At 41.9% G+C, this 12,338-nt stretch overlaps 1 protein-coding gene across 1 annotated transcript in view; it reads left to right on the plus strand.

Annotated features, from left to right (window-relative positions):
• LOC125457461 (collagen alpha-6(IV) chain-like) overlaps window positions 1-12,338 on the plus strand; it is a 251,677-nt gene that overhangs the window by 847 nt on the left and 238,492 nt on the right. The window contains exons 2-3 of the mRNA XM_059650850.1: window positions 86-233; window positions 375-417. Of these exons, the coding sequence (XP_059506833.1) occupies window positions 97-233; window positions 375-417 (180 nt within the window). The 5' untranslated portion in view covers window positions 86-96. The remainder of the gene's footprint in view (window positions 1-85; window positions 234-374; window positions 418-12,338) is intronic.

Consider the following 12,338-nt stretch of genomic DNA (forward strand, 5'->3'; position numbering starts at 1 on the left):
ATCGGGATGGGCGAGGGGAGGGCTGCATCGTGTGAACAATACGTTTCCTTTGAGAACCTCGTTTTTTTGTTTGCATCTTTTTCAGGTGCCCTGTGAATGTGGGAGCCCGGCGAATTGTCAGAAGGACTAACTCCCGGTGAATCCCAGTTTCCGACAGTTAAACATCGCCGGCAAATGGAGCGCAAGAAATTCCGCAAATGTCTTCCCCAGATCGACCCGTCCAGCGCCCTCTGGTACGGAGATGCGTTTACTCATTTCCCACGCACTAAGATAATTTTTTTTGTTGTTCAAGGGAAACTGAATAATTTTTACACAATATCTTAGAAACTGCACTAATCAATAATTTAAATAGTTTTCTTTTCTCGACTGAACAGGTCCCTATTGCTGCACCTCTTCTTCCTGCGAGGAATTCAAGCGGTAAGTACACGGCCAGAAAATCCGCGTTACAGGTCATGTGTAAATCAAAATAACGGGGTTCAGATGTTTAATACGATTTCAGAGTAAATTACATCCCGTGCAAAGTATCCAAACAAATTTAATCTGATTTGCAATCCACCTTCTTAAAATGAACCTTCTGTTCTTTGTGTTTTCAAATATTTTCAATGTACAAAAATCCTCTTTGTTGCCAATAGCATATTCATATTTAAGTTTGTGTGCTGCTTCTGTGAGTTATCTCACCCCTAAATTTGGGACTGGAGCAATATGGGTCACGAATACCCCACACCACAATTTTAGACATTTCTCACCGATGTTATGCAATTTCATTTAAATTTTGTTCAGATGTGCTGCTGGTTATTTCAATGTTTTTATATGAAGGTTATGTATTTTTGGATTTTCTCCTCTTCCCACCCCTGAAATTTTGTAAACTAAAGACAGGTGGGAACTTGTTTCCCCTCAAATCTTGCTGGATTCTGGATACACTGGCATCAGCAACTCTCCAGGACATAATCTGTTACAGAGTGCGAGTCTGAGCAAGGCCGACCAGCAAACCATTTGTGCAGAGTAAAATCGCTAAGCACAAGTTGCTATTAAAAAAGGAAGAAGTGTTGTGCATCTTAAAAAAGTGTTAAGGTAGATAGTCCCCTGGGTCTTGATGGGATCTATCTCAGAATACTGAGGGAGGAAAGAGAGTAAATTGCTGGAGCACTGACAGAAATTTGTATATCATCTTTTATCGGAGGTAAGGCCCCACAGGACTGGAGAATAGCCAACGTTATCCCATTGTCTAAGAAGGGTAGCAGGGATAATCCAAGAAATTACAGGCCTGTGAGCCTCATGTCAGTGGTAGGGAAATTATTGGAAAAGATTCTCAGGGACCAGATCAATGTGCATTTCGAAGCAAATGGACTTATTAGTGATAGACCACATGGTTTTGTGTGGGGGAGGTTGTGCCACAATAAGTTGTTTGAGTTTTTTGAGGGAGAAAGAAGATGATTGATGAGGGGAAAGCAGTTGATGCTGTCTATATGAAGTCAGTAAAGCCTTTGACAAGGACCATCATGGCAGACTGATTCAAAAGGTGAAGTCACGTCGTATCGGGGGTGAGCAAGATAGATACAGAACTGGTTTAGTCATAGGAGACAGAGGGTGGTGGTGGAAGGATGCTTTTCTGAATGGAGGGCTGTGAGGTGTTCCACAGGGATCAGCACTGAGACCACTACTGTTTGTGATCTGCATAAATGATTTGGAGGAAAATATGGCCATTCTTTTATTACGTTTGAAGACAAAACAAAAATTGTTGAAGTTGCAGATAGTGTGGAGGGTTGACTGAGCATACAGCTGGATATAGATCAGCAGGGGTTTGAGCAGAAAAATGGCAGCTGTAGTTTAATCCAGATATATATGAGGTGATTATGGAAGGCCAAGTACAGGTGGAAATTATACAATGAATAGCAGAGTCTTTAGGTATATTGATAGGCATATGGATCTGGGTGTGCAGGTCCATAGATCACTGAAGGTGATTGCGCAGGTCGATAAGGCTGTAAAAAAGGCCTATGGCATGCTTACCTTTATTGGAAACGGCGTTGGGTATAAGGATAGACAAGTTATGCTGTAGCTTTATGGAACTTTAGTTAGGCCACACTTGGATTATTGCATATGGTTTTGGTTGCCACACCACCAGAAGGATGTGGATGCTTTGGAGAGGGTACTGATAGCATGTTGCCTGTTATGGGGGATTTTAGCTATGAAGGAAGGTTGGATCGATTGGGTCTGTTTTCACTGGAATGCAGGAGGTTGAGGGGCGACCAGATAGAAGTTTATAATATTGTGAATGGCATAGTTAGAGTGGAAAGTGTGATGCTTTTTCCCAGGGCTTATTACTAAGGGACTCAAGTTCAATGTGCAGGGGGGAGGTTTAAAAGAGATGTGTGAGGCAGGTTTTTCACACAAAGGGTGGTGAGTGCCTGGAACGTGCTGCCGGAGATGGTGGTGGAAGCGATCACAATAGCAGCGTTCAAGCAGCACCTGGACAAATACATGAACAGGAAGGGAACAGAGGGATACGGATCCTGAGTGTGTAGATAGTTTTACTATGGAATGGGTAGAACATGTTGGTGCAGCCTTGGAGGGCCAAAGGGCCTGTTCCTGTGCTGTATTTTTTTTTAGTTTGTACTTGACCTTCCATAATCACCTCATATATATCTTAGTTCACTCGGTCCTGTCCTCAGCTGTTAGGGGTACGCACAAACAGGGGCCGTAAATATGACCTTGAATAATAAATCTGATAAAGAATTTAGAAGAAAATAGAATGGCCGCAGTGCATTGCCTCAAAGCTAGATAAGTGCATGATAGAGAATGGCCTGGGTGGGTACATTGAAAGTGTGAGATAAATTGAATAGAATGGGAGGAAGCATGGATACCAATCGAATGGCTTCTCTGCCAACCTTTTCTCACTTAAGATAATGTTTTAAAGGCCGCCTCTTTGTCAAAGCTTTTCACCATCTGGCCTAAAGCCACCTTATGTCACATGTTGGAAATTTTACATAATGATGTTCTTCCAAAGTACGCTGGGACATTTCCATTATGCTGCAGGGACTATATAAACACAAATTGTTGTTGTTTCTGTCCCATAAGTTCTACATAAAAAGCTTCCAGTAAGAAGTCACTGGATGGCAATCATGAACCAAATTGATTACTTCTCTTCTTTGACTTGGAGTTGATGAGGTCAGCAGCGACATATTCTTTACAATTCCGGTTGAGAACAGCCAAATTAGTTCAGGCTAGGAATTCAACCTCGTGTTTTGCTTTATCTGGCTGAGTGCTATTGGGGTTTTTCTAAGGCCTTTGGGTAGCTGGCTGATGAAACATAATTAACTGATCCATATGAATTAAGGGAATGTGAAAGATGTGGGTTGAGATGTACACTTGTGGGCTGTTTCCTCAGATAGGATGGGAGAAGGTTGTGGAGGGGTTAGAAGGAGAGGAAAAGGATGTTAAAGTTAATTAGTTTGGCTAAAAAGAGTAATGGAGCTGGAAATGATTTAAAGATGGAGATTGGTGATTAACCACAAGAATGTCAAAAGTATAAGTTAAGCATTTATGCAGCAACTAAATGTTGATACTCAGATTAGGGGGCACTTGTTTTGCTAACGTACAATACTATTCACTTGACTTTAGAATAATATTCATTGTGTATTTTTGAGGGCCTTGACCAACTTTTACAAAGCAGTTTACCCACAATGCAGAAATGCTTTATGATCAATGCACAATGAAACTTGCAACACAGTGCATTACTATCCATTACAATGTGTGATTACTCAACAATAAGTAGCATGTTTTCCATGCAAAAGTAACAGCAATCCCTTCAGTACATTAATAACATAACGATAGACCTCTTGTAAATGTGGACTAACTTATGAACTCCAAGGTGTACATGTATTAGCAATTTTAACTGCTGCTGTGATTCATTAGCTTTGTCCATTGCAGTATAATCCCAGGTTTGGCAAAGAGCCTCCAAATAAGCATTGCTCCCAATTCGAGTAAAACGTGCTCTAAGTTGCATTTTCTGAGAGTTTTCACTGCAAAGTGTTCCAAGAAATTTAGAACATAGAACATAGAACATAGAACAGTACAGCACAGAACAGGCCCTTCAGCCCACAATGTTGTGCCGACCATTGATCCTCATGTATGCACCCTCAAATTTCTGTGACCATATGCATGTCCAGCAGTCTCTTAAATGACCCCAATGACCTTGCTTCCACAACTGCTGCTGGCAACGCATTCCATGCTCTCACAACTCTCTGTGTAAAGAACCCGCCTCTGACATCCCCTCTATACTTTCCACCAACCAGCTTAAAACTATGACCCCTCGTGCTAGCCATTTCTGCCCTGGGAAATAGTCTCTGGCTATCAACTCTATCTATGCCTCTCATTATCTTGTATACCTCAATTAGGTCCCCTCTCCTCCTCCTTTTCCCCAATGAAAAGAGACCGAGCTCAGTCAACCTCTCTTCATAAGATAAGCCCTCCAGTCCAGGCAGCATCCTGGTAAACCTCCTCTGAACCCTCTCCAAAGCATCCACATCTTTCCTATAATAGGGCGACCAGAACTGGACGCAGTATTCCAAGTGCGGTCTAACCAAAGTTTTATAGAGCTGCAACAAGATCTCACGACTCTTAAACTCAATCCCCCTGTTAATGAAAGCCAAAACACCATATGCTTTCTTAACAACCCTGTCCACTTGGGTGGCCATTTTAAGGGATCTATGCATCTGCACACCAAGATCCCTCTGTTCCTCCACACTGCCAAGAATCCTATCCTTAATCCTGTACTCAGCTTTCAAATTCGACCTTCCAAAATGCATCACCTGGCATTTATCCAGGTTGAACTCCATCTGCCACCTCTCAGCCCATCTCTGCATCCTGTCAATGTCCCGCTGCAGCCTACAACAGCCCTCTATACTGTCAACGACACCTCCAACCTTTGTGTCGTCTGCAATCTTGCTGACCCATCCTTCAATCCCCTCATCCAAGTCATTAATAAAAATTACAAACAGTAGAGGCCCAAGGACAGACCCCTGTGGAACCCCACTCACCACTGACTTCCAGGCAGAATATTTTCCTTCTACTACCACTCGCTGTCTTCTGTTGGCCAGCCAATTCTGTATCCAGACAGCTAAGTTCCCCTGTATCCCATTCCTCCTGACCTTCTGAATGAGCCTACCATGGGGAACCTTATCAAGTGCCTTACTGAAGTCCATATACACCACATCCACAGCTCGACCCTTGTATCAATTTTATTTTTAATCCTATTAATTCAGATTATTTTGAATAATTTAAAGATGTAGATTGGTGGGAATGAGAGCAACTGGTCACCAAGTGGAAGTATTAGTGGGAAGTTAGATGTTAGGACCACCAAGTCAAAAAGTAAGGACATATAGGGACTGGTTAATGAATACAATAGGACTGATGGATTGAAGTTTGTTTATTTCAATGCAAGGAGTAATATGGGTAAAGCAGATGGCCTTCGAGCGAAGATCAGTACATGGTACTATGATATTGGAGCAGTTACAGAGATCTGGTTAAGAGAGGGACAAGACTGGCTGCAGGGTTTTGTTGTTTTAGACAAGATAGAGAGGGAAGTAAAAAGAGGTGGAGGAGTGCATCCCTAATCAGGGAGAATGTCATAGCTGCACTCAGAGAGGACATACAGGAGGGCTCATCCACTGAGGCAATATGGGTAAAGCTCAAAAATAAGAAGGGCCCCATCAGTCTGATAAGATTATACTGTGCCCCCCCCCCCCCCGGCAAAATCTCCTGGGACATTGAGGAACAGATGTGTAGGCAGATTATGGAAAGGCGCAAAAACAACAGGGTTGTCATAGTGGGTGACCTTGGCATCCCCAATATTGACTGGGACTTCCTTAGACCAAGATGCTTAGATGGGGCGGAATTTGTTAGGTGCATTCAAGAGGGTTTCTTGAAATAGTATGTGGATATTCCGACTATAGGAGGGGCCATACTGGAACTTGTGTTGGCTAATGAGCCTGGCCCGGTGACTGACCTTTCAGTGGGAGACCATTTTGGAAACAGTGACCACAACTCCTTAACTTTTATGACGGCCATGAACAAGGATAAGCGAGGACCTTGTGGGAAGGGACTAAATTAGGCGAGAGCAAATTACATTAATATTAGACAGGAGTTAGGGAGTGTTAATTGGGAACAGCTATTGTTTGGAAAGTCCACATTTGACATGTGGGAGTTGTTTAAATGCCTATGGGTCAGAGTTCAGGATTAGCATGTTCCAATAAGGAAGAAGGCCAACAATGGAAATTTAAGGGATCCGAGGATGACAACGGAGGTTGTGAATTTAGTCAAAAAGAAAAAAGGAAGCATATATAAGGTTTAGAAACTGGAATAAGACATGGCCCATGAAGAATATAAAGGAACTAGAAAAGAACTCAAGCAGGAAATTAGGAGACCAGGAAAGACCATGAAATGTCCTTGGTAATTAGGGTTAGAGAGAATCCCAACACATTTTACACATGCATTAAAAACAAGAGGATAATTAGGGAGAGGGTAGAACCACTCAAGAATAAAGGAGGGAACTTGTGCTTGGAGGCCGAGTTAATCCTAAATGAGTACTTTATGTCAGTGTTCACCAGGAGAGACATAGTGAATGGTGAGATTAATGTGAAGCATGCTAATATGCTAGGGCATATTGAGGTCAAGAAAGAAGTTATAAGGAAAGGCTGGATAGGCTGGGACTTTATTTTACTGGAGCGTAGGAACTGAGAGGTGAACTGATAGAAGTTTATAGAATAATGAGAGATATAGATAGAGTTGATGGTAGTCTTATTTCCCTAGGATAGGGAATTTCAAGACCAGAGGGCATATTTTAAGGTGAGAGGAGAGAGGTTTTAAAAAGAGAGAAGAGGAAAAGAGGTGGTTTGCATGTGGAATGATTAATCTGATGAAGTGGTGGATGTGGGTACAGTTACAACGTTTACATTAAGACATTTGGAAGGGTATATAAATAGGAAAAGTTTGGAGGTATATGGGCCAGGAGCTGGCAGGTGGGATTGGTTTAGTTTGGGATTATGTTTGGCATGGACTGGTTGGACCGAAGGGTCTGTTTCCATGCTGCATGATTCTATGACTCAATATTTTATGACTAAAGTGACGTTAGGTCCCTTGAAGAGCATTAAGGTGGATAAGTGTTCCTCTGTTCAAGATGAGGAAATAAGCATAATTCAGGAAATTATAGACTGGTGAGTCTTGCATGAGTAGTTGGGAAGCTATTGGAGGGGATTCTTATGGATAAGATTTATGTGCATTTGGAAAAGCATGGCCTAATTCATCAGCATGGCTTTGTGTGGGCAGATCTTTTTGAGGAGGTGACAAGGGTGATCAATGGGGGTAGAGCAGTAGGTGTTGCCTTCATGGGTTTTAGTAAGGCTTTAGACTAGGTCCCTCAAGGTGGGCTCATCCAGAAGATTAAGATGAATGGGATCCACGGTGACTCGGCCATGTAGATTCAGAATTGGCTTGTCCATAGAAGGCAAAGGGTAGTGGTGGAAGGGTATTTGTCTGGCTGGATGTCCATCACTAGTTGTGCTCCACAGGGGTCAGTGCTGGGACCCCTGCTGTTTGTGATTTATATAAATGACTTGGATGAACATGTAGATGGGTGGGTTAATAAGTCTGCAGATGACACAAAGATCAGTGGACTTGTGGATAGTGTAGAATGTTGTCAAAAACATCAGCAGTTTATAGATCAGTTGTGGATGTGGGCATAGAAATGGCAGATGGAGTTTAATCCGGGCGAATGTGAGGTTCTACACTGTGGGAGATCAAATGTTAAGAAAAGGTATACAGTTAATGGTAACACATTTAACAGCATTGATACACAGAAGGATCTTGGGGTCTTAATCCACAAATCCCCGAAAGTGGCTGCATGAGGAATAGGATGGTACAGAAAGTGTAAGGCATACTTGCTGTATTGTTTGGGGCATTGAACATGCGAGTCAGGGAGTGATGTTGCAGCTTTAGGTTGGTGGAGTTGTGGACAGCGTGGAGGGCTGTTGAAGGTTGCAACGGGACATTGACAGGATGCAGAGCTGGGCAAAGAAGTGGCAGATAGAATTCAACCCAGAAAAGTGTGAAGTGATTCATTTTGGAAGGTGGAATTTGAATGCAGAACACACGGCTAATGGCAGGATTCTTGGCAGTGTGGAGGAACAGAGGGATCTTGGCGTCCACATCCATAGATCCCTCAAAGTTGCCACCCAAGTTGTTAAGATTGTAAAGAAGGCGTATGGTGTGTTGGCGTTCATTGGCAGAGGAATTGAGTTGAAGAGCCGTGAGGTTATGCTGCAGCTCTATAAAACCCTGGTTAGACCACACTTGGAATATTGTGTCCAGTTCTGTTTACGTCATTATAGAAAAGATGTGGAAGCTTTGGGGAGGATGCAGAGGAGATTTACCAGGATGCTGCCTTGACTGGAGGACAGGTCTTATGACGAAAGTTTGAGGGAGCTAGGGCTTTTTTCATTGGAGCGAAGAAGGATGAGAGGTGACTTGATAGAGGTGTACAAGATGATGAGAGGCATGGATAGAGTGGATAGTCAGATACTGTTTCCCAGGGCGGAATTATGAGGGAATATAATTTTAAGGTGATTGCAGGAATGTATAGAGGAGATGTCAGAGGTGGGTTCTTTACACTGAGAGTGGTGGATGTGTGGAATACGCTGCTGGCAGTGGTACTGGAGTCAGATACTTTGGAAACTTTTAAACAACTCTTGGATAGGCACATGGAGGATAGTAAAATGTAGGGTATGCAGGACACTTTGATCTTAGAGAGGGATAATAGGTTGGCACCACATTGTGGGCTGAAGACCCTGTACTGTGCTGTACTGTTCTATGTTCTTATAAAAATTTGGTAAGGCTGCACTTAGACTATTGTGTTCAATTCTAGTCACCACATTACAGGAAGGATGTGCAGGTGTTGAAGAGGGTGCAGAATGGATTTACCAGAATCCTGCCTGGAATAGAGGGTACAAACGATAAGGAGAGTCTGGACAAACTAGGGTTGTTTTCTCAGGAGCGGTGGAGCTGAAGAGAGATCTGATGGAATTTTAAAAAATTAAGAGAGGCGTAGACAGGACTGACAGTCAGAATAGTTTTCTTGGTGTTGAAATGTCTAATATAAGAGGGTGTGCATCTAAGGTAAGAGCGTCATAGTTCGAAGGAGTTCAAAGTTTTTACGCGAAGAGTGGTAGGTACCTGGAATGCATTGCCAGGGGGTAGTGGTGGAGGTAGATACAGTAGATACATTTAAGGGGTTTCAGATAAGCACATGAATAAGCAAGGAATGAAGGGATAGCGTCCAAGAGCAGACAGAAGAGATTATTTTAAGTTGGCATCATGTTCAGCACAACATCATGGGCCGAAGGGCCTGCTCCTGTGCTGTACAATTCTATGTTTCGTGAATAATAGTTCAATATATAAACATCTCAATTTTGCAACATTTGCTAGAACTTACTGACAAATAGAATAATCTTTGAGATGCCTAACATATCTTATTTGTGAATATGAAATATCTCTAAGCTATAAGCTCAGTGATTATACATTTGTCAAAATCCCTTGATGATGATCACTACCACAATACTGATTTTGCAATAAGAAACAGTGGACTTGCGAAATAGTATCAAATTCACATTATTTCTTCAAATAAAACTACTTCCTATCAAGATGTAGTGTAATCATATCTTTTTAACTGTGATGGTCTTGACATTTGTAGGACTTAAAATAACTGATTGGGTTTTGACACCATCTCAGTAATGAAATGATTTTCAGAAGAAAGAAGTTTTCCCCAGTCCTGATTGATTTTAGTTCTTAAGTAACGATCTTCACCTCAGTGATCTTGAAGGTAATTATTGAGATATGAATATTGTTTTCATAATTCTTGACACATTAAATGATAAAAAATAATCTTTGTTATGTTGACATAACTCACTGAGGAGAATAATTGTTCAGCAAGATTTGTAACATTGTGAATATTTTGAGCTTGTTTGTGTTGAGGGTTGATGTAACTTACTGAGTGATCTGGGTTTGGTAATAATTCTTGAAATTATTAATTGACTGATGAGCCAAGCCTCAGCAACATGGAATAAAGGTATTGATGGTTTTAAGTCATCTTATTATTTTGTACCACAGAGTGATACAATATAATCTTTTGAATAACAGCAGGCCAAGCATCTCAGGAGCACTGACCCCTATTCACCCTTTCCATATCTCTCATCATCACATTCACCTTAAACATGTCCCACCTCGGTCCTCTCTGCTCTAGGTAAAACAATCCAAGCCTATCTAGTCTCTCCCTATAGCTCAATTTGTCCATCCCATGCAACATCTAAAATATTGTGAATGAGATGACAGCAGCATCATTGTCTTGTGGGAACCATGACAATTAGCTCCTGAGATGCTGCTTGGCCTGCTGTGTTCATCCAGCTCCACACTTTGTTATCTTGGATTCTCCAGCATCTGCAGTTCCCATTATCACTGATCTTTTGAATATGTTTGTATTTCATTATTCATTTAGTTGACTCTGGAGAAACCATGCTGTGATTGACTCTTAACGGCCCTCTGGGCAATTAGAGATGGGTAATAAATGCTGCCCAATCAGTGATGCCCTCATTCCATGAATGAATTAAAAAAATTTCTGAGGAACCTATTCCCTCAAATTGGCACATAACAAATTTTAGGCATGATGAAGCTAATTGTCATGGTTCCCACAAGACAATGATGCTGCTGTCATCTCATTCACAATATTTTAGATGTTGCATGGGATGGACAAATTGAGCTATAGGGAGAGACTAGATAGGCTTAGATTGTTTTACCTAGAGCAGAGAGGACTGAGGTGACATGTTTAAGGTGAATGAGATGATGAGAGATATGGACAGTGGGTGGTAAGAATATGGAACATGCCTGGGAAGGTAGTGGAGGCTGGAAACTTTACAACCTTTAAGACAATATTTGAACAAGCACTTGAAATATCATAACATTTGAGGATATGGAACAAGTGCAGGAAATTGGGATTAGTGTGCCTTTAGTTGTAGCTATTGTTGGTGTAGACTCGAAGAGCTGAAGAGCGTTTTCTGTGCTGTCTGACTCTATGGAGTTTAATGATATCCTGAAAGTAGGCATGTTCAATGCAAGCTGATCAAAACTTAAGGATCAAAAAGAGCCTGGTGAAAGACAATATGCTTGTAAGAAATTTTGCACAATGAAAATGACAAAGCAATGCTAAAAGCCTTGAAATAAATATTATTCTCAATTAGAGTATGATTTGCTCTAAAGTGCACTTTTTGAGTGTTTCCACTGCAAGGTGTTTTAAGAAATTGATTATTTTTGGATTTCTTTGGATAAATTCCTAAACCACACCTCTGCAGTGTTCCTCTTAAGCAGGAGGTGGGAGAAATCTCTTTTAGAGTGTCACTGCTATTAATCTACAATAAAAGGACCGACTTGTATTTACAAAGCTTGTGAAATCCTGCTTTGTGGTTGCATTGTTTCTACGTAAACTTTTTAAACCCTGACTATAGGTATCTGTGGATGTTAGACCTAATGATGGATTTGGCAGTGTTGAGGTGAAGTGTGATTGTAAATGCGGTGGATGCTTGCGGATGTGGTGCCAATCAAACAGACTGCGTTGTCCTGGAGATAGTAGGAACTGCAGATGCTGGAGAATCTGAGGTAACAAGGTGTAGAGCTGGATGAACACAGCAGGCCGAGCAGCATCAGAGAGCAGGAAGGTTGATGTTTCGGGCCTAATCTCTTTTCAGAAGAAGGGTTTCTAAAGAAGGGTCGAGGCCTGAAACATCAGCCTTCCTGCACCTCAAATGCTGCTCAGCCTGCTGTGTTCATCCAGCTGTACACCTTGCTGTCTCTGCTTTGCCTTGGATGGTGTCAAGTTGCTTGAGCGTTGCTGGACATTCACTCATCCAGGAAAATGGGGAATACTCCATCACACAACTGACTTGTGCCATGTAGATGGTGGACAGGCTTTGAGGAGTCAGCATGTGAGCTACGTGATGAAGGATTAGTAGTCTCAATCAGTTCTTGTAGCCACTGTGCTAATGTGGTGAGTCCAGTTCAGTTTTTGGTTAATGGTAAAGCCGGAATATTGTTAATGGGGATTCAGTGATGGTAACACAATTCAATGTGAAGGAGTGGGGTTTCAATTGTCTCTCACTGGAAATGATCATTGCCCGGCGCTTGTGTGGTGCGAATATTACTTGCCACTTGTCAGACCAAGCCTCAGTGTTGTCCAAGCCATTCAGCATTTAGACATGAACTGCTTTGGTATCTCAGGAGCCATGAATGGTGCTGAACAT

This window comes from Stegostoma tigrinum, chromosome 14, assembly GCF_030684315.1.
Source record: "Stegostoma tigrinum isolate sSteTig4 chromosome 14, sSteTig4.hap1, whole genome shotgun sequence".
Lineage (NCBI taxonomy): Eukaryota > Metazoa > Chordata > Chondrichthyes > Orectolobiformes > Stegostomatidae > Stegostoma > Stegostoma tigrinum.